The sequence below is a fragment of the Stigmatopora nigra genome, chromosome 14 (assembly GCF_051989575.1).
Source record: "Stigmatopora nigra isolate UIUO_SnigA chromosome 14, RoL_Snig_1.1, whole genome shotgun sequence".
Lineage (NCBI taxonomy): Eukaryota > Metazoa > Chordata > Actinopteri > Syngnathiformes > Syngnathidae > Stigmatopora > Stigmatopora nigra.
This window is the reverse complement of record NC_135521.1, coordinates 462,080-483,381: the sequence shown is the minus strand read 5'-3', so window position 1 is coordinate 483,381 and position 21,302 is coordinate 462,080. Positions and strand designations below refer to the sequence as shown.

The 21,302-nt window shown below is 44.1% G+C and overlaps 3 protein-coding genes across 3 annotated transcripts; all 3 read left to right on the top strand.

Annotated features, from left to right (window-relative positions):
* The first annotated feature begins 1,242 nt into the window (after nucleotides 1–1,242).
* LOC144207003 (uncharacterized) lies at nucleotides 1,243–2,871 on the top strand. Its single transcript, XM_077732168.1, has 6 exons — nucleotides 1,243–1,364; nucleotides 1,441–1,779; nucleotides 1,925–2,251; nucleotides 2,331–2,456; nucleotides 2,527–2,561; nucleotides 2,636–2,871. Exons 1-6 carry the CDS (start codon nucleotides 1,316–1,318, stop codon nucleotides 2,753–2,755), a joined length of 996 nt encoding a protein of 331 aa, XP_077588294.1. The 5' UTR covers nucleotides 1,243–1,315; the 3' UTR covers nucleotides 2,756–2,871.
* A 634-nt stretch (nucleotides 2,872–3,505) lies between these two features.
* LOC144207729 (uncharacterized) lies at nucleotides 3,506–5,496 on the top strand. The gene is made up of 7 exons (XM_077733368.1): nucleotides 3,506–3,593; nucleotides 3,927–4,046; nucleotides 4,123–4,416; nucleotides 4,523–4,843; nucleotides 4,923–5,048; nucleotides 5,118–5,152; nucleotides 5,227–5,496. Exons 1-7 carry the CDS (start codon nucleotides 3,506–3,508, stop codon nucleotides 5,344–5,346), a joined length of 1,104 nt encoding a protein of 367 aa, XP_077589494.1. The 3' UTR covers nucleotides 5,347–5,496.
* A 193-nt stretch (nucleotides 5,497–5,689) lies between these two features.
* Nucleotides 5,690–20,740, top strand: LOC144207728 (uncharacterized). The gene is made up of 7 exons (XM_077733367.1): nucleotides 5,690–6,277; nucleotides 6,355–6,690; nucleotides 7,183–7,524; nucleotides 8,280–8,364; nucleotides 15,334–15,358; nucleotides 17,820–17,917; nucleotides 20,713–20,740. The coding sequence occupies exons 1-7, from the start codon at nucleotides 6,235–6,237 to the stop codon at nucleotides 20,738–20,740; spliced, it is 957 nt and encodes a 318-aa protein (XP_077589493.1). The 5' UTR covers nucleotides 5,690–6,234.
* Nucleotides 20,741–21,302: the final 562 nt, after the last annotated feature.

The following is a 21,302-nucleotide window of genomic DNA, read 5'->3' as shown; positions in this document are numbered from 1 at the left end:
CTGTAATTTGGGTTGTTTTACCGGACATGAAATGAGGGCAAAAAATCCAAAATGCACCTAGTTACATTTTTGTGAGTTTTGTTTTCCCGCTGTGGCTTTTTGTGCGCCAAAAATCTGATATTTAACACTAGAAGCATTACATTTCAAGGAAGCTATTCTTTAATTATAAAAGCATGCACGCAGCGAGTGAGCATCGTCGGAAACCAAGAAGCCACTTCCTGTTGTTCTTCGCCTACCGTACATTGGCCAACACCCCAACTCACCGCATTTTGAAAAACAAAAAAGGTCAATACGTGCGGGAATTAGAATTCATTTCTACTCGACAAATCGGCGGCAGTTTTTGGTTTGCAAACGGGACTCCAAAGTGATTGATCGTTGATTGATTGATTGATGATGCGCAAACTGCGCAAGGACGTGAACTTTCTCCCAATAATCGCAAATCTGCTACGAAAATTGGAGCGCTTTGCACAAGTGCAAATCAGCAAAGGGACAAATTAATTATTGCTTGACTAAGCGGAATGGAAAATGAATGATAGACAAGACAATTCATTGACCAGTGACCACCAAATTGTTTTTTTGCTTTCATAGCGTAGATCTTTCAATCAAGTGGTGAGCCATGGTGTGAATTTTAAGGCAGTTGAATTGGAAATTTGGCACTTTTTTCCAAAATTGTGCTTCTAGAAAAAAATGCTGCTGACAATTTTGGGGAATTTGCATGGAGTAAATTCATGAAATTCCGGAGAAGTTGGCAGCTCTGAGAATTTTATTTAGATGGTCAGCGACATAAATAATGAGCAATAATTGCATTAATTGCTCGTTACACAAACGATTTGAATGGTAAAGCCACAAGAATTTGGAAAACCAGCCCATATTTCCTTCCAATTGCCGACTGCTTCAGTAACGAAGCAAGTACATCTATCTGATTTAGGGGAGCAAATTCATCAGTGTCATCATTAGTTCTCGTGCGTCAAAAATTGAAAATTTGAAAAGTATGAGAAAGTGGAGGCAAAAACATACGGAGATACGTGTGGCTCCCCTTTCTTAGCTAGGTCTACAATGTCTTGTGTGTCTGGCTACTGCAACCAAGAAATCTCCCCAATATCGAAATCTAATTTCAATCTAATTCCCGATCGTCAAAAGCATGTAGTAGAAGTGAAAAAAATCTTACTCTGGGCGGCAACTCGGTGAGAAACCAATGTTCTTTCCGTCAGCCAAGTAGTTCCCTCCCCTTCGTTACGATTGGATTCCAGTCCATCGAGCTCGTGGCGCCGTCATCCTCCACGGACTGCTCTTCACTCGCCAAAACGGCCACAAAATGCGACAGATGGCACCTTGTCTCCTTTTCATCCTCATCCTGTATGGAGGCAAGTGCAGATCATTACTTAATTGCGCTGTATTTAACACTTGTGAACAGCTTTTTGATGTGATTTTTGTTTTCAGGGTACGCAGATCCTCACAACTTCTACACAAAGACGGCCGTCGTGGGCCAAAGTGTCAATTTGACGTGCTTCCTAGAAAATGAGTCTCATTTTCAGGTTTTTTATTTTTGGCTTCGACTTTCTTCTGGAACCGTCCCTGCACTGTTCAAAGGCAGCGGTAGAAACATGAAGAGCGCGGGCAGCGAGGATCAGCACATCATTGCCAAACAGGCCAACGGACTATTTTTTCTAAGAATCAATCAAGTGCAAAAAAGTGACACTGCCGTCTACTACTGCTTCAAATGGACTCATTATGGCCCGGACGTGACTTATTTGTCGGGAACATATCTGCAGGTGAAAGGTAAATATGACAAGCACAATATGGAATTAAGAGCTGCCATTTTATTATACAAAACCTGACCTGGATAGAATATTTTGGAGGATCTCATCTCATGTCTCATTTTCGCCTTTTTTCAACGACTTGACGGTCAATCTATGTTTTTTAGATTCCCGGGAAGCCGAACCGTCCGTCATAAGCGTGACGCGAACCGGCGAGAGCCGGTCCGTGACCGCTCAGTGCTCGGTCCTCCCCCCTCTCGACAAGCAATCGAACGGGGACGACGTACACCGGGTTTACTGGTTCCAAACGAGCGCAAAAGCCTCGCATCCCAGCTTCATTTACAACCTCCGCCATCAATGCCGAAATGTTAACGGCGGTCCCCCGATGCGGAAGTGCGCCTTCGTCAACTCCTCCGATTCCCACAATTATTTATGTGCGGTGGCCACCTGTGGGGAGATTCTACTGGAAAATGCAAAGAAAAACGCCCATGCAGGTATGGCAGAAAAAATTAAGTCAAAGTCCCGATAACTTGAATTGTTGACAAATGTGCCCTTTTTATGGTGAAAATGGAGATGCGAGCAGGTGTGTTTCCCAAAAATGGATGATTGTGGCCTTGGCTGCTGCTTTGGCTTTAAGCTTCACTCTGATGGCCTTTCTTACGTACAAACTCAAGACAAAACAAAGTTGTTGCTGCCAAGGTAAAAGACAACATTTTGGTTAGTTCAAGTTAGTGGTTTTACAATGACATTTTCTTCCTTCCATGACCAGCTTGTCCACAAACACAAGATGAAACATCCAACCCGGTGAGTGGAAAACTTTCCCTGGCCTCTGCTCAAGATCCGCTTTTTTGTACTTAACGCGACGACTTGTCTTCCAGAGAGACGAGGACGCGTTGATTTACTCGGCCCCGACCGTCAGCGCCAAAAAAAGAAGTAAGCGGAACCCGACCGACGAGGAATTTAGCACGTACGCCGACGTCAAACTACGGGAATCCTAACGCCACCAAATTGATCGTCAATCGTTGTCTTAAAACGATATTCACGAGAGATCTACCGCAAAATCCTGCTTCTCTGTTTTTTAGATTTTAGTTGATGCTTATCACCGCAAGAAAAATAAAAAAATAAGAAACAAAATGACTTGTAAATTTGTCTGTTTCAACCAGTTGCGCTTTGAAGCGAGTCTGCACTTGTAAAGGAAGTTGTTTCTTTTTAAACCACAACATGCTTTCCACTTTGCGTGCAGCATTTCTGGCACCAAGTCTAAAGTCTGTTTATGTAGGTGTTTTTTCTCTGAATAGCGCTCCTCCTAACTAACAGTTTAAGAGGCCAGAATGGCACAAACAATGGCACCAAATAATGTCGCAGAAATCTGTCAAAAATCAAAAATGGCTTGCGTATGAAAAACCATCGCAATAACATAACAAACTCCAAAGTCCGAGGGAACAACTGTTTACATTAGAAAGTCACCGTAAATCTCCTGATTTTCGGCTTATTGTTAACATGTAACCAGAGGTGTTTACATGTCTTTCATTAAATATGTCGCGGAAACTGTGCTATTTCAGATCTTGCCAGATCGGACGTGACTTTTTATTTGACTTATTTATCTTTTTATTGGGAAAACGCACCTTGTGGCATCGCACCACCAATTTTGTACTAAGCAGCTGTGTATAATGACAACAAAGGCTTTTGATTGGATTTCAGGAGGTCTGTGACCAAAACAATAAGAAATAATTGCCTTAATTGCCTTGATGCTCATTGATGGGAATGGGAAAAGCCACGAGAATTTGGAAAACCAGCCCATATTTCCAATTGCTGACTGCTTCAGTAACGGAGCAAGTACATCTATCAGATTTAGGGGAGCAATTTCATCAGTGTCATCATTAGTTCTCCTGCGTCAAAAATTGAAAAGTATGAGAAAGTGGAGGCAAAAACATACGGAGATACGTGTGGCTCCCCTTTCTTAGCTAGGTCTACAATGTCTTGTGTGTCTGGCTACTGCAACCAAGAAACGTACCCAATATCGAAATCTAATTTCAATCTAATTCCCAATCGTCAAAAGCATGTAGTAGAAGTGAAAAAAATCTTACTCTGGGCGGCAACTCGGTGAGAAACCAATGTTCTTTGCGTCAGCCAAGTAGTTCCCTCCCCTTCGTTACGATTGGATTCCAGTCCATCGACCTCGTGGCGCCGTCAGCCTCCACGGACTGCTCTTCACCTTCACTCGCCAAAACGGCCACAAAATGCGACAGATGGCACCTTGTCTCCTTTTCATCCTCATCCTGTATGGAGGCAAGTGCAGATCATTACTTAATTGCGCTGTATTTAACACTTGTGAACAGCTTTTTGATGTGATTTTTGTTTTCAGGGTACGCAGATCCTCACAACTTCTACACAAAGACGGCCGTCGTGGGCCAAAGTGTCAATCTGACGTGCTTCCCAGATAATAAGACTGACTTTAATATTTTTTATTTTTGGCTTCGACTTTCTTCAGGAACCTTCCCTCAAATTTTCAGCGATGAAAAATTGGATAGAATGGGCAGCAGGGAGCACATCATTGCCAAAGTTCAAAAAAGTGACACGGCCGTCTACTACTGCTTCAAATGGACTCAATTCAGCCCGGCTATGACTTATTTGTCGGGAACACTTCTGCTGGTGAAAGGTAAATGTGACCAGTCACAATATGGAATTAAGAGCTGCCATTTTAAAACACAGAATATTTAGAATATTTTGGACATATTCTGACATTTTCAACCACTGTTTTTTAGATTCCCCCGATGCCAAGGCGTCCGTCATTAGCGTTACCGGCGAGAGCCCGTCCTTTACCTCGCAGTGCTCGGTCCTCCCCCCTCTCGACAAGCAATCGAACGGGGACGACGTACACCGGGTTTACTGGTTCCAAACGAGCGCAAAAGCCTCGCATCCCAGCTTCATTTACAACCTCCGCCATCAATGCCGAAATGTTAACGGCGGTCCCCCGATGCGGAAGTGCGCCTTCGTCAACTCCTCCGATTCCCACAATTATTTATGTGCGGTGGCCACCTGTGGGGAGATTCTACTGGAAAATGCAAAGAAAAACGCCCATGCAGGTATGGCAGAAAAAATTAAGTCAAAGTCCTGATAACTTGAATTCTTGACAAATGTGCCCTTTTTATGGTGAAAATGGAGATGCGAGCAGGTGTGTTTCCCAAATATGGATCATTGTGGCCTTGGCTGCTGCTTTGGCTTTAAGCTTCACTCTGATGGCCTTTCTTACGTACAAACTCAAGACAAAACAAAGTTGTTGCTGCCAAGGTAAAAGACACCATTTTGGTTAGTTCAAGTCAGTGTTGTAAAATGTCATTTTCTTCCTTCCATGACCAGCTTGTCCACAAACACAAGATGAAACATCCAACCCGGTGAGTGGAAAAGTTTCCCTGGCCTTTGCTCAAGATCCACTTTTTTGTACTTAACGCGACGACTTGTCTTCCAGAGGGACGAGGACGCGTTGATTTACTCGGCCCCGACCGTCAGCGCCAAAAAAAGAAGTAAGCGGAACCCGACCGACGGGGAATTTAGCACGTACGCCGACGTCAAACTACGGGAATCCTAACGCCACCAAATTGATCGCCAATCGTTGTCTTAAAACGATATTCACGAGAGATCTACCGCAAAATCCTGCTTCTCTGTTTTTTAGATTTTAAATGATGCTAATCACCACAAGAAAAATAAAAATAATAATAAGGCCAATTTTTCTGTTTCAATCAGTTGCGCTTTGAACTCAGTTGACACTTGGACGGGAAGAACTTGCAGACTTTAGTTTCTTTTTCCACCACAACATGGTTTCCTTTTTCTACAGTTTAAAGTCTGTTTGCGCAGGTGAGGTTTTTTTGGGGGGGGTTGGTTGGTTTTTCTTTGAATAGCGCTCCTTCCAACTAACAGTTTAAGAGGCCAGGAAGGCAAAACACAATGGCACAAAATGTCACCGACTCAAACGTGTGAACTCCGGCAAAAATCACAAATGGCTTGCGGGTGAAAAACCATCGCAAAAAGATCAACGCAAAAGTCTGAAGGAACAACTGTTTTCCTTCAAAAGTCACCATAAATCTCCCCAATTTCGGCTTAATTTTATCATGTAACCAGCCGCTATTTCGGCCCATAAGTGAAAACAATCGAGCACATTGAATATGTCACGGAAACTGCGTTACTTCAGATCTCGCCCGGACAAAAATGTTATGTTACTTATTCATGTTTTTATTGGGAAAAATTACTGTGTCGTCGCAGCAGCTATTTTGTTATACGCAGCCGTGTATAATGACAACAATGGCTTTTGATTTGAGTTCCCTTTTGAGGACGATTGCGCTGCTTCGGGGGAAATGGGTCAAGTTGTTTGTACGGGAAAAAAAAAAAAAAAGATGCGGCGGAAGTCCTTTTTGGCCACCCAGTCGCGCCAGAGCGCAGAGACGGCAGTCGCGCAGCGCAAGCAGGACGACGCATCGCGATGACGGCCGGGCTCGCCACGCTGTGGTTCCTCAGCACGTTGCGTGAGTTTTAAGCGCCTCTCTCCTCCTTGTTCATCCATTTTGTGTCCATTCTAAAAGCCACTTCTGATCTACTTCAGCTCCCATGGGAGCGCCGAAAGCCGTGGCCATGGTCACGGCGGAAATGGGCGCCAACGTCACTCTCCTGTGTCCGCGCGGCGACAGACTGGGAGATATTTTTTACTGGTACAAGACGAAGGTGGGGCACAGCATCGAAACCATCGCGCAGGGCTATTTTGGAGATCTTTACCTTCGAGATGGCTTTAAGGGGGGCAGATTCTCCGCCGGGTCGGGGGACCACCTCTACTTTTTAAACATCACAAGGGTCAGCAAAGACGACGAAGCCATCTACACCTGCCAGGCCGGGATGGCCTACGATATGAGGTTCCTTGACAGCACGCATTTGCTGGTCAAAGGTAAGACTGGCCTTTTGGAGGGGAGAGTAGGGTGGGGGTGGCCATGGGCGCTCTTTTGCATTTGTCCAGCCAGAAAAGTCACCAAAACGGTGACTTTAAAGACAGATTTCTGAGAATCAAGTCACAATTCTAAATGGATTTTCTCCAAGATTTTGATTGTCAAAGGTGTCGGAATCGAGTGGGAGAAACGTAAGCCCATATTTTGTAGAAACAAAAATAAATCGGGTCAAAATTCTGACTTTGAAATGACAAACATGGCTAAAAAATGGGGCCAAAATTCTGTCTTGAAAGTCCCAATTCGTAAATGTAACATTCTCCCTGGAATCTCCGAATCTGACTTTCAAGTCTACCAAAACTGTCAACAGTCAGAATTCTGACATTAAATTCCCACATTTGGCCACTTTGCCCCAGCCGAAATCGTCTTTCCTACTTTTGTATCCCCCCCCCCCTTTTTTTTTGCACCCATTATTGACTAGCGTGGCCTCCGACCAGATCCCACACAGAGGTCCTTCTACGTGAGGCAAAGTCCTTTGTCCGAGAAGGTGGAAGCGGGCCAATGGGTGACGCTCCAATGTCGGATCGTTTCCACCGGCCGGGAAGTCGCCGGCTGTCCCGAACCACGCACTGTGTACTGGTTCAAATCGGGATCGGGGGATTCTTCTCCGCACGCCATTTACACGGAGGGAGACGAGAAAAAGGTCAAGGTCAACGGCAGCTGCGTCTACCGTCTGTCCAAAATGGTACGCAACTCCTCGGATAGCGGCACGTACTACTGTGCGGTGGCCGCCTGCGGGGCCATCGTCTTTGGACCGGGAAGTCACGTGGAGACACGTGGTAAGTCCTTTAAATCTTTTTTGAAAGCTTTTGGGGGGGGGGGGGGGCGGGGGGGGGTTATATATGTATATTTTTATTTTATTTTCTCTCTCTCGATTGCACATTTTTACTTTCACTCTGTTTTGCCGTTTGATCCTGAAAATCTGTGATATATTACAGTGGTAACAATAACAGAAAACAAAAGACACGTTAGCCTTTTTTCCAGTGATTCAAAACGCAAGTTAACAGAAGAAAAAGTGTCCTTTTTCAAGTCAAGTTCTTTTCTATTCTTTTTTCTTTCACCTTGCTTCGTACTTGATATTTCCTGTTGTGGTCTGACGGCCATTTTGTCATCTTTTACGTTGGCCTCTTTTCGCCACAAAACGTACAAAAAAAAAAAAAACAAGCAGAAAATGAGTATAGAAGTCATTCCCAAGCACTGTGCCGTTACAAACGTTCTGAGGGAGAAAAAACTTCATAGTATGGGAATAAAAACTTTTACCAGATTAAAATTGAATTTAATGAAGAGAATAAAATTAAACTTTTAACAGATTAAAATAGGAATAATGACCAGAGAATGCTAGACTGTATTATTGCAAGATTCAACTGTGTAAGGAGAAGCGCAAGTTGTTTGGCTCGACGGGCTTCAACTTTTGTCCACGTTAAGTTTCTTTGATTCCTGTTGACAAAGCTAGGTTGAGAACGTCTCATTTAGGGGACATGGATTTCAGTACATTCAATACATACAAACGTATGCGTGTGTTTTTCTATTTTAGCTGAAGACCCCAACAAGGTGGTGGGCATCGTACTCGGCGCCCTGCTGGTCTCCGCCTTCATTTTGGCCACGCTTCTTCTACTCTGGTGATTATTCACTCATTTGCCCTTTATTCTATTCACAGACAAATATTAAATAGCGTAGAATTAAAAAAATGGATGTGTACACATGGTAGGTTAGGGCTTTCATCTTTTAGCATGGCATCCCCCAAAACTCATTCCCTGGTTTAATTTTGGCATCAAGTATTTCCAATTTCCAATTCCCGTCCTTGTTTAGCATGACTTTTGCATTGTCTTTACTGAGAAACGCCACTTGTCCTTCAAACCCTATCCTTCAAATGAACCAGATTACAAACGTCAAGTGAATTGGAGGATTTGTGAATAGTCAAAATGACAAGTGATTGAAATTAAACTTTTGTGCTTACTTCCTATCTTTATTTAGCATTCTTTATTCAGATGAAATAAGATTCAACTTTATCCATACAACTACTGACAGTGCATATTCAATTTGCCCATGAATTCAAAATGAAGTGGTGCCTTAATCTGTGTAAACGATTTTATTTTTCGGAGAATGTGGGACACACGCACGCACGCACGCACGCACGCACCCACCCACCCACACACGCACCTTCCCACACACGCACCGACACACGCACCTACTTGTTGACTCACATACGCACACAAACACCTGAAACCTCACGCCACAAATGTCGGAATGGAAAATAGAAGGTCTAGGTCGTTTTTGACATCAAACAAAGTGCGTCCTTTCAGTCCAAGTCATTCTTTCAAGTAAAAACGCGCTTTCATTCGGACGCAAACATTGTTGAAATCACGGCACCCCCATCCACCCAATGATTATTGCTACAAGACTTGATTATTTGCACAACACGAGTTCATTCGAGCAGTTTGTAAACAATGTTAACGATGACGACACTCTGAAAGGGAAGCGAATAAGTCGAAAGTCTTACCGTCACAAAGTTTGAATGTTCCGTCCCTCGTGAAATGACCGTCCATCCGTCCATGTGACGGGAAAACGCCAAGTGGATGTCAACTGCAGTGCTATTCTTTACCTGAGGGGGGAAGTGTAGCTCTGTGTGAAATTGGAACCAATCAGTTGCATTGAACTACAAGATGAACCCTAATAGTTGATCCCTTTGGGAAAAGTGAAGGCTATAAAGAACATTTAATAGAGATGTTTATCAAAACTGATTTTGATTTGATTAAAATTTTCACCCAACAAAAAAGTCCAGATGTCTAAACAACAATGTGCATTGCACAAACTTTGCAGCAGAAAAACTAGAATAGAATGCATTTAAAGTAAAGTAACATTTGAATGAAGTGCTCAAAATATAGCAATTTTCACATTGACTTAAATTGCCGGCTGGGTGATTGGACCTAAAACGCAACATTTCTGGTCCTGTGTGATGTCAGTTAGAAAGAAAAATGTGCACATTGTCCCATTTTCAACTGGATTGCAGTGACACTTTAACCACGCTAGGGTGGCAAATTCTGCCACCAAACCGACAATCTCCGCCACTAACTCGATGTGGGAATGGGGGGTTAATAGTGTACACGTCTGTCAAGATAGTTAGGGAGTAAAAAAAAAAATGTGTGCGCCCCAAAATGGATGGCGCCTGGGGCTGATTGCCCCAAGCCAAAACCGCCCCTGTCCTTCCCTAAAGGCACATGGAAAATGTATAGGAACATACCTAAAGCTTTGCTTTAAAGGCACTGCGGCAAAAAGGGAGAGAAGTAGGACGTGATGATGACAATGACCAGATGGAAGAGGGGAAACGGTGGCATGTGTTGGCAGATGGTTAGCTGCAAACAACACAAAGACGGCCACCCCAAAAAAAAAGAAAAAGAAAAAAAAAGGAAACGGGGCTTGGAGGAATGCTGGCTTGCTTCTCAGCTGTCTGGCTTATTGAATCGTTAACCTCTGGGCTCCGTCGCTGATATTACAAAAGAGCCGGTGTTTGCGTACAGGTGCCAACGTGCTCATTATTCCGTTTGGTACGGAGGATTTTCAGGCTCGCTGGGCTGGCCTGCCCGGAGGCTGCCGCTTTCATTTCGAGGCTCGGCTAGCGTGACTGCCGCCCGCTTTCGTACACGCATTTGCTCAAAGTATACATCCCATTCAATCTTTAATTATTATTAAATACCTCGTGATGTCAATTCCCGTTGGCTTTTAAATAAGCACAAGAAGCATTTCATTGGTCTGTTCCTGTACACTCCTTGGTTAAATCTCATATTTGTATCATGACAATTAAAACATTCAATTGAATGATTGTTTCAAGAGATGGCATCTTTCATGATTTCATTTGTGTTTCGTTTCAGTTCACAACTTTTTACTTTTGACTGGGAAAATAATTCATTCCTTCCCCCTTCCGATGATCCTCGTGAGTTTTGCGGGGGTGTTGGAGCCCATACCATTTCACAATGGCCAGCAGGCCAATGGGCTCGCCAGCCAACGGCAGGGTCATCAAATGAGCCTTTTAGCCATTTAGCCTAACCCTAAACCTGGCAAACTTGGCACGGGAAGGTCAAAAGGTCGCCAAGCACTCGCCCACCGTGCCGTTTTTCACCGCAATCGTTTTCATTGAAGTATGCCCTCGTTTTCAGGGGCGCACCACGTAACGAGAATTGCCCGATTGGATTGTAATTAGAGTAGGTGTGGCCGTCCCCCTGTTTGCTGCCTGACGACACACAGCAGATATAGGATTTAGCGAAAAGGAGGAGGCTAACGTGGCGTTGGACAGAGCACGCCGGTGCTTGAGATTCCCCGCTTTGTAGAAGAGTTGGCCGCATTGGTCCACAGCAGTTGCTTAGCAATTGTTTCAGGGAGGGAGAAGGCAAATGGGCGCCGTGCCAGTGAAAACTTTTCCGAGCATCACAATTTCCTTCTTGCATTTCAAACTGTCCTAAAGTCATTTGGAGCGGGATTCGGACCTTACGCCCGGGCCTGCGTCTTGCCTCAAATCTGTCCGTAGCATTCTATCCGATCGCAATTCGGCACTATTTCCACCGATAACTCGAAATTGATTGGGATGGATTTTGAATGGACGCCAGATGAGATTAGAAGTTTATTTGATCCCGTATTCGGGAAATGTCCTTGGTTGCAGAGAAGCGTGCAATGTGATATCGCAGAACGGATTCCTTTTGAAAAACACATTTGCTTACGGTCTTCTTGGCAACTTGCAGAAAGGGGAAGGACAAGACAGAGAAAATCTCTTGTGAAATTCTTCCTAGAAGGCAGAAGCGCAAAATGTCTTTTCCCCACAGTTAGCAGACAGCTTGGCTACGCACCTGTGATCATTCTTCCGACACGGGAGCCCATATTTTCTCTCCAAAAATCAAGCGTGGGAATGAGAAGGAAGCCCTTTCCAATCCCACGTCATATCTGACGTTCTCCCTCAACCGTCTAAGACGTCACTCAGATGGCAAACTTTGCTTCTCTGGGTACTAGCAAAAGCAAAGCGAAAGGAAGGGAAGGGAAGGGGGAGACTGTCAGTCCCCGTGTTTTCTGGTCTGTCAGCAACCTGCGGTGTTTTCTGATGAGGGGCTGGAATGACCCAGAAAGGCAAGAGATTTGCCCGGCTTTTGGAATAAACAGGCGGCGCCGTGGCTTTATGAGGTTCTATTGAAAGCGCATCATCACGCAGCTCCCGCCCGCCCGCTCCCGCCCGCTCCATTCCGCCGCAGCGTGGAAACGGAGTCTCCCGAGCCTCTTCTGCCTTTGTTCCCTCTTGTTTGATTTACCTGCCAGGGCTATATTAACGTACCATATTGTGGCGCAAATGTGGAAAACGCCGGGATCGGGATTGCGTGGCTAGCGTGCTGCGTCGATTGGGCTTTCCAGACAAAACAGGACGGATGAAAGGGGCCCCCTGGCTTTTGTTACTGTGTGAAGTCCTTTGGCTTCTTCAGAGCATAAATGTTCAAAATATTCTATAGACTCTATCTTTGCTACATTACAACAAAATATATTATGTATTGGAACATGAAATCCGTTGCTGTATACCGTCAAATGTCTTTTGTTTTCTGTTGTTTACTGTTATTTACGCCTTGCATGTTTTTACTAAGAAGTTATTTCTGAAGAATGTCATTTTGGGAGAGTTCCAAAGTCAATGTGTTCAAGCAGGTTTTTTTGTAATCTTCTCTATCATAGCCAAAAGTAATCACAAGTAAAAAGAAAGATTTCAATGATTTTTTTCTCTTTTCATTTTTTTGAAAAACAGTCATTCTCAACTTAACTTGTTTTAGAAAGCTCTTTGAAATGAATGCGCGAGTGCAAAGTGAAAATAAAAAATTGAAAAAGCAACAATAACAGCATCCCGCATTCTTCCATGAGTGGTGTCAACAAATTATTAAAGAACAATCAACAAGATGACTTTATAGCGCTTGACATGTGATACTCGACGCAGCCTGTTGTATGAAATATAAATTGTAACATCTTGTCAAACGTCATGTCTCGCTTGGCTTGGCTGGCACGCCTGTGAGACACTAAGACCCTCAGACAGAGGTTTTTGTCCCGGGTTTATTAGCAAAGAAGACGGTTGTCGTCAACAAAGCTCAAATGCCATTTGAAATTGGCCTTGCGAAACCACTAGCCTGCCAATATCGAAACCGGGTACGAATGACCCACCCCTATGTATATCGAAACCGGGTACGAATGGCCCACCCCTATGTTGCACCATTTCCACTATCGACGTACATTACAGCTAGGAAAGGCTCCGGCACCCCGTCACCCTGGAGGACTCGCCATGTGCGGCTAATGAATGAGCAGATTTAAGAACACAAAGGACAATAAACCCTCCATTCAAGTGTACACACTGGCTATTTGTTCAAGTCATGTTCGATTTTTCTCTTGCCACAATGTGCCTGCAATCTTTCTATTAAAGGTTCATCTTTGGGTGCTGATTAATTTTTGAGTGGAATGAGTTCACATGAGATCAGACAGCCCCCAATGCGGGCATGTCAATGTATACGCCGTCTGTGTGGGGGTGGGTATGTGGGTGGGTGTGTGTGTGGGTGATGTGTGTGTGTGTTGCACATTTGCCAGAGTAAAGGCGGGCTAACAATGGCTGACAGCCCGCATGAAAGTGAGCCGTTTAATTTTGTACAATGCTCACGCCCCTAATTCACGGATCAAATTGTGCAGCCTCGCGCTGTCGCAGTTCATCCCTCTCAGACAGCCGTGCACTTTTCTCTTCCACTCAGCAAGGCGGCGTTAAAAGCATGTGATGGGTGTAGTCAACCCTATGCTCTTTGATTTTGAACTGCTGTGAAAAGGGTAGAGGGAGTCCACTCCGGCCGGGATCCGGGCTGAATTCAAGACGGGTAAGAGAGGCTTTTGGGATGGAGGGAGGGAGGGAGGGAGGGAGAAAGGGAGGGAGGGAGGGAGGGAGGTAGGAAGGAAGGAAGGCTGTGAATGGCTCGCCCAGCCACGCGTCCCATTGGTTCTGCTTCGGCAAATAGCCGTGCCTTGGCCAGATCCACCCAAAGTCCCCATTTCCAACATGGGAGCTCATCCATTTGGCTTGCTTCCCCCCACTACGTCCACCTCGCAGTTCTGAGTTGGAGGCTTACGTCCCTGCTTCTGAACTTGCGGGGATGTGGTTTCTACCCGGGCGTTCTGATTCCCATCCACTCCCCATGGAACATTGGAAATGGTCCCGAGCTGTCATTTGGTCCTTTGTGTACTTGTGCCCCGCACTCTGCAGAGGAAATGCAATACCCGCTGTCTGAGAAATACGTACATATTTGCTAGTTGTGCCCATGTGACTCTTCTCCTGGCAAGCTGGCAACTGGGTAACCGGCATCCAAACCAATTTAGATCTCCGACACAAACTAAAAGGGCAAATTAGAGCAAAACAAAGTGACAGTCAGCTCACTTGACACGATGACATATCATCTCATATTCGTCATCTGTTAGCCTGACGTGAACTCTGTTAAATGCTACCTTTACAGAAAGAAAATGTGTTTGGACGTGCCAACACGTAGATCCTCACCCGATCCGTATTTGGAGGAGCCATCATATCAGTGGCTCCTTCAAAATTGAACTCAAGGGAGGAATTTTGCGCACGTTAATTGTTTCCAAGGCTAATTCCGTGGTGTCAAACTGGTCGGTTGTCGGGCCACATCCCGGCCGACCGCGTCGGCCCCCCCTAGTTTGACTCCCTGGCCTAATTTCTCTAATTCCGCAGCTCATTCTCCGAGCAGAAATAATTAAACGGAGACATGGCCCGCTCCTAATAGACTCCTGCCCCCCTTTGGCAGTCGCCCGTTGGAGAGAAAAAAAAAAAAACACGGTGTTCTTTCTAAAATAAGGACGGCCAACTACTCTAAATTCTGTGAGTTACGCTTTGCGGCCGCACCAAGCGGATCTGATCCAGCCGCCATCTGGTGTGGTGGACTGGCACTCTGGGCAAATGTCAAAGTCTATGAAGCTCCTCTCTGGTCCTCGGTCAATTGCGTGGATCCTCTGGGCTGTCAAGTCAGCAAACGGCACATCTGTAATGCCAGCCATCCAGCGAATGAGCGAATAAGCGCCCCCCCACCCCTCGACAGCTCCGTCCGTCCCTGTAGACGTCCTTGTCAGCGACAAGTGAAAAATGCTAATCCTTTTGACATTTCAAATATTGCACGGCGCCCTGGAAAATGTGCAGGCCAAACATTTGTCCACACAAAACAAGGTGGTGGGACTTTAACCCGCCAATTGACTCGCCGTGTCAGTTGTTTCCTACGTGACTTTCCTCTTTATTGGTCTTTATTAGTGCACCATCAGATCAGATCTGGCCAGGGTCAAAGTAAATAAAAGAACACTGCGAATTCTAATTGGCAGCCTTGGCAGGATCAAATTAGAATACAACCTCAAATTACTGCATTTTCTGGACTAAAAATCACACCATTTTGTCATATTTTGGCCTAGTCTGTGACTCAAGTGAAATCGTATTTTCCTGACTGTAATTCGCACTTATTTCCTAGATTGTGACTTAAATGTGTCTTTTAGTATTGTTTGACTGTCAACTTCTTGTAATGTTTTGTTCTTTTTAGGCTCCAGGTTATCCAAAAGAAAAATGTAAGTACCATTAGCATGATATCTGCCTCTAATGTCTGTTTCAATTTTTTTTTGTGAGTAGCATCTAGTACACGCAGCTGGTTACAAGAGGAAGGGAAGCCAGGGGGACTCAAGATGTGGAAAGCAAACAAACCAAGCTAAAACCCCAACTAACCCTAACAAAAGATGCTATATTTAATATTCATTTTCCGTTCAGCTTTTCCTGGCAAAGATGCCACGATAGACCGTAAACGAGCGACTGCCCCGATGACTAAACTTGCGAATATGGAGATAAAGTTGAAAGTTGATATATTTTCAGGTCCTTTAGCTGAGAAAGAGTGATGGAAAGCATCATTTTTTTGAGCACAAGGACTGCAGGTGAATATATTTTGGAACATCCTTTAGTTTAAAACAAAAGTGACGGGAACAATTACTTACGTCAGAGATTTGGGACGCGTGTGAAGGAAAAGGATGGAGGGGAATAATAAGCCCCGCTGGTAAATACTTGGAGATTGACAGCAAAATCTGTGAGAATGTAATCGACTGGGCTTAAAGGCTTAGGCCTTCTCAGCGAACAATTTGCAGAGTGCACTGGGGTAAAACACAGTTAAAGCGCGCTCTCTCTCTCGGGGATATACTTGACGGGAGAAAGGTGTGTGTGTGGGGTGTGTGTGGGGTGTGTGTTTGTGGGGTGTGTGTCTGTGTGTATGTTTCCATGTGTGTGTGTGTGTAAGTGTGTGACTGTGTGGGAGGGGTCTCGGTACTGGCGCTCTTCTAAACTAATGGAAAGTAGCGGTCGGGGTCCCCAGAATGGAGCAAGCTGCCAAAAGGCTTCTCCGTTTGTTAAAAGAGGAATAATCATACGTTCACCACATTCCAGTCCTTCCATTTTAGATTCTGAATCCTTGTCATTTTGTCTAAAACATTTATTGGGTTGGCATGCCCCTCAACAACAACTAATATTTTATTATATTTAATCATTCTGCCTCCTACGTTTGAAAAGCTGATTTTAGGAAATGTGTGGCAAGATGACACCATAATGTCAGCATATTTTTTTCCCCGATTTCAGAGTCATTTATTTTGGCTAAAAAAAGGTCGTGAAATGGAATGCTGCTAGACGAGTTGCTACAAATTAGCCAATATATCGGACAAAGAGTGGGATTATAATATATATATATATATATATATATATATAGCGAAAGAACAATGAACCCCGGCCTAAGAATAATGCATCGCTTGAGAGGAATTCAGGCTGGAAGAATATTAAGAAGAAAAAGGAGCGCCTGAAGATAAATGGGAGAACGTTCTAATGAGAACATTTAAGTATTCCAATTGGTGCTGTGAAGATGGATGCAGAGGCCGAGAGCAGCGGCCACAAAAGATCCATTTGTTAAAGCAACACGTGAATGGCCCCCGTTGCTTGCTTGCTTGCTTGCCCAGGATCACGCTTGCCTTTTCAATCCACTTTTTGCTATTTTCACAGCATTTTACAAAGTATCACCAGGATCATTCTTCCCCTTTACTTAGATTGAATGTGGACTTCAAAGTCAGGCGCATATTGCTTGGCTATATTAAAATGAAGTATGCCTCTTTCATGGAGAAGGACTTCAAATATTACCTCATTTTCTGGACTATAATTCGGGCTTTTATCATAGTTTGCCTTAAATCTTTTGCCCTTTTCCGGCACATTGGCAACATCTTATGTAACTATCCATTTTGTCTGTTGTACAATATCACACTATTAATGTAACATATTTAGTTTTGTTTTCTTATCAATTAAGAGCCTGAAAAAAAAAGGTTCCAGATTTTTGTCTGGTATATTCCCACGTGATTCCTAATCCAAAAAATACGATATCCTGAATTTTGAAAGTCTGTACTGATTTTAAACTTTAAACGTTGTCCATTCGAAAGTTGGGTTTCAATTTCTTAGCTGGCACTCTATCTCTTTCTTTTTAATCAGCTAAAGAAGAGTAGAGACGTATTAAGTTGTCTTTTGAATGCGGCGCTGAGAAACCATTGGACGAGATTGAATAGACTGGATTGACTAACTAATCCCCGGCTGCTATGCTAATTTGACTGAACCGGTGGGCGTCAGGTTCCTCCTCTGGGTTATTTTGGGTATCCGTTGCTTTCATTTCATCAACAACGGCCGAGTCTTGTCGGTGGTCCTTCGTGTCGGATGTGAAAATGATCCGGGTGATTATTTCATCATTGTTTAAGCCCCTTTTTATAATGACTCGAATGTTTGTTCTTGATTTGTGATCAATTTCAAACATTCATGCTTAGGCGAGCGAAAATGGTGCCCAGCTGGGACGTTTAGTCGGAAGAAAAAAAAATCGGGTAACTACGCATCTTTTCCGTCTCCGATTCGGGCACAGGGAGCGTTGAAGTATATAAAACAGAATATCACAACCCAGCGTGCATTCGTGTGTGCTTTGAACAATGTGAATATGAAAATGTAATTGGCTTTGACGGGTGGCAGCTGTGTCGCCACTTGACCTCTGACCTACGCCAGAAGAAGAAGAAGAAGAAGAAGAAGAAGAAGAAGCAAGAAGCTTTGGGAAAGAAGCATCTGTTGAGGTACTATTTTAACCTTGCTTTGCCACCAAAAGATCTTGTCCGCTGAACAGGTGGGCTCGGGAACACATACGTTCACTTTATTTATTTCTTTTATTTATACTGTCTTTGGCCGTGGCGGCGGCAGGAATAAAAACAAGGACTGGTGACGTTTGCCGACTGTTTACGAGGGCAACGTGGAAAGATTTCACCTCTGGAGTTGTGAAAGACGCCGTTGCAGTTGGTAAAAATAAATAAATAAATAAATAGAAAAGCTCATCGGCATTCAGACATGTGGCTTTTTTTTTCTTCTTCTCTCCCCAGGGCCAAGAGCCTCATCACTTTGTCATTTGTTTGTTTTTGTGTGTGCACAGCGCAAGGTGGTGCCTGAATGGAGCTAGAGAAAAAGGCACCTTTTTCCTATTTAACAGTTCTTTTCTTGACAATTCAAAAATGTACTATATACATATATATTTTTGGAGGATTTTAAGTCACATTCTCAACTAACTTAATCTCTATTTTATGGAATATTTCAAATATTACAAGGTTTGATCCCAAGTTCAGTCCTTTCTATGTGGGAAAAGACCAGTTTGCAAAATGATAGCACATAGTACATTTCCACTTTTTAATTTGGAATGAATTAGCACGCTAAACTAACTTGATTTTAATGTCTAAAAGTGTGGAATCTTTTGCCTGCCTCTTTAACAAACAAAAAAAAAACGCAGTCTGATTTAAAGTTGATTCGACAGATTGTCTGAATAATTTAGCAGGCCTAATTATCTAAGCAGAGTTAAACATCAAGTTGTATATAGTGCATTTAAATGAGAGAACTTCTCAAGGGGCTTCTTTATTTCAAATGTCTTCCTGCCACATTGGAAAAGAACAATGGCATATTTTAACTCGGGCAAATGTATTTGCATTGAATAAATTGCTTGCTTTTTCCACTCACTTTGACCAAGGGCACCAGTCGGCCACCTGGCCCCAGACATTCCAACATATTGTGTTTCAAAGAATGAATGCATGCGTGTGTGTGTGTGTGTTTGTATGTGTGTGTGTGTTTGTATGTGTGTGTGTGTGTGTTCCATACTAATGTATAAACTTGAAATAAATCCAACTAAAATGCAATCTGTGAGGATACGGGGAGGTCAATTAGGGCCCGATCACAAGGAAAAAGTCCTTTTGGAACGCTAAGGACTCTTCCATTCATTCATTTTCTAACCTCTCTATCCTCACTAGGGTTCCGGGGGGTGCCAGAGCCTATCCCAGCGGAGATTGGTGGCCAGCCAATGGCAGGGCACGGGGAGACAAACAACCATTGACGCTCACGCTCGTACCTTGAGGCATTGGACATTGTCCAAGCAGCCTACCATTTTTGGAGTGCTGGAGGAAACGGAGTACCCGGAGAGAACCCACAGGGGCCCGGGGGGGACATGCCAACTCCACAAAAGGTGGAGCGACCTGGACTTGAACCCGAAAACTGTGAGGCCGACGCGCTAACCACTCGGCAGGTGAGGATTATTATTGTTGTTATTTTCCAGAGCAATGGAAAGGGCTCGATGGTAGTCGTTAACTTGCTCCAAAATGTCACCCAAATTCACGCTAGAGAGAGCAAACAAGTCAAAGGTGAAAGAAAGGATGCTCTTAAGTGGTACCCACACAGTAGTGCAATTTCCCCGCCAGCGCCAGCGCCACCCCCGGCCCGGCAAGGCCTCATTATTCTGTTTGTTATTTTTGTCTCTGTTGCATTGACGCCGAGCTAATGAAGTGTGCTTTCACACTGTGGCGACTGCGCTGCATTTATCATTGACTTTGAGTTAAGTTTGCAATGTCTGAATAATTGAATATGTATGAAGAGGGGTTTAGAGTCTATCCCGCTTTGATAATGTATTCCTCCTTGAAGCCTCCCCCGAATCTCGATGAGACAAGTCAGGCCTCCACACTTAGTACGTCTATATACACATGCCATGGTGCACGTAACCGAGCTCGTGTGCTTGGCGTGAGTTGGGAAGTCCTGGCATGTATGCATGCGTTCCTTCCCGATTCCACAATTTCAAGTCAATATACATAGGCATACGCTTCCGCCTCTTGCACCGACCGCAACGTCTCTTGACCCGACGATCTTGTTTGACATTCTTGCCAAACAGCCTGGATGAAAAACAGAGTGTTGGCGTCGGCTAGACTTAACATTCCAATCAGTTGTGTTTGTTTTTTTTTTGTTTTTTTTTTGTGGTGAAATACTATCTCAAGGCTGTCACTTCAATTTGACTCTTGTAGAAAAAGCCAACTATAAGCCTCCCCTTTTTTGGTGTTGACATTCTCTCCGCCACCACCAACTTCTCCTTCCGACCGCCGTCCAATTTTTTTTCTCTCTCACTCCTCTCTCCTCACATCCTAGCCGGGGGCGATAACGACGACTCGTACATCACAGAGCACCTTTTCATTTAAAGTTTCAAGCTTATCCCTGGGACGCTCTTTTCACCTCCAACACACTTTTAGCCAGCGTGGCTTTTAAAATAAGCCCTATTTCATTCCTCCCTGCCGACATCAGGCCCGGCGTAAATTCATTTCAAACTTGCTTCCTTTCCACCCGCACACACGGTAAATATATTCCATTCCTCCCGATCGTCACGTCAAGCCACTTTCTAGCTTTTCCTGTCACAGACCCAGCATCCAAAGTTGCCATTTTCCAACACGCGGGACTTTTCTCTTGCTCTTTCTGCCGGTGAATCCAAAAATAAAAAGCGGCGTCAACGCAGATGTTAAGAGGAGAAACGTATTTGCTATTTACGGCGCATCTCCCCGTTGCCCTTCGCCGACAGGCACGGGGAAGAGCGAGAATCCCACTAACGTATTCTCCCGGGATTAATTAAAAAAAAATCCTAAGGCCTAATCATTGTTAGCATTTGTTATATCATATTGACTGGGCCTGCTCGACGAGTAAATGAGTCATTAAAAAGAACGAGGGCAACGTGTTTTTCCACTTAATGACTGTATATACAAACAGCTGTGCTACTATTCTCTCCCTTTCTTTCACTGGCTTGTTGCTTAATTGGAATCTTCTACCATATTTGGAAAGCGCTAATGGAAATGTGCGCCAAATGACGCTTTTGGAGGGCTCCGTACAAACGAGTGACTTCAACGGTTGTGAAGTTAGTTTACGTTTCATTTACGCAGCCCCAGTCATGAAATGGATGACAAAAAAAAAACGAGTAGAGCTTTATAATACACACGAGATGAGTCATTTGCTTTCGATTTTGGCCCGGCGAGCGCTGAAAATGTTACCAAAAAAATTGGGATGTTCTTAGAATAAAACGTGAAACTGTTTGAACAGCTGAAAATGCTGAAAAGCACAGACATCATTTGAAGCGCTTCTGCTCGATACGTCAATCGCCAAGGTGCTTTGTGCTTC

Excerpts from the sequence above, each read along its gene's own strand:
- LOC144207003 (XM_077732168.1), top strand. The coding sequence starts at position 1,316 with ATGCGACAGATGGCACCTTGTCTCCTTTTCATCCTCATCCTGTATGGA. Across the intron at positions 1,365-1,440 it reads CATCCTCATCCTGTATGGAG|GGTACGCAGATCCTCACAAC; the intron begins GCAAGTGCAGAT and ends TTTTGTTTTCAG. Across the intron at positions 2,457-2,526 it reads ACAAAGTTGTTGCTGCCAAG|CTTGTCCACAAACACAAGAT; the intron begins GTAAAAGACAAC and ends TTCCATGACCAG.
- LOC144207729 (XM_077733368.1), top strand. The coding sequence starts at position 3,506 with ATGCTCATTGATGGGAATGGGAAAAGCCACGAGAATTTGGAAAACCAG. Across the intron at positions 4,417-4,522 it reads AACACTTCTGCTGGTGAAAG|ATTCCCCCGATGCCAAGGCG; the intron begins GTAAATGTGACC and ends ACTGTTTTTTAG. Across the intron at positions 5,153-5,226 it reads AAGATGAAACATCCAACCCG|AGGGACGAGGACGCGTTGAT; the intron begins GTGAGTGGAAAA and ends CTTGTCTTCCAG.
- LOC144207728 (XM_077733367.1), top strand. The coding sequence starts at position 6,235 with ATGACGGCCGGGCTCGCCACGCTGTGGTTCCTCAGCACGTTGC. Across the intron at positions 15,359-17,819 it reads AGGTTATCCAAAAGAAAAAT|CTGTGTCGCCACTTGACCTC; the intron begins GTAAGTACCATT and ends GACGGGTGGCAG. Across the intron at positions 17,918-20,712 it reads GGAAAGAAGCATCTGTTGAG|GCACGGGGAAGAGCGAGAAT; the intron begins GTACTATTTTAA and ends CTTCGCCGACAG.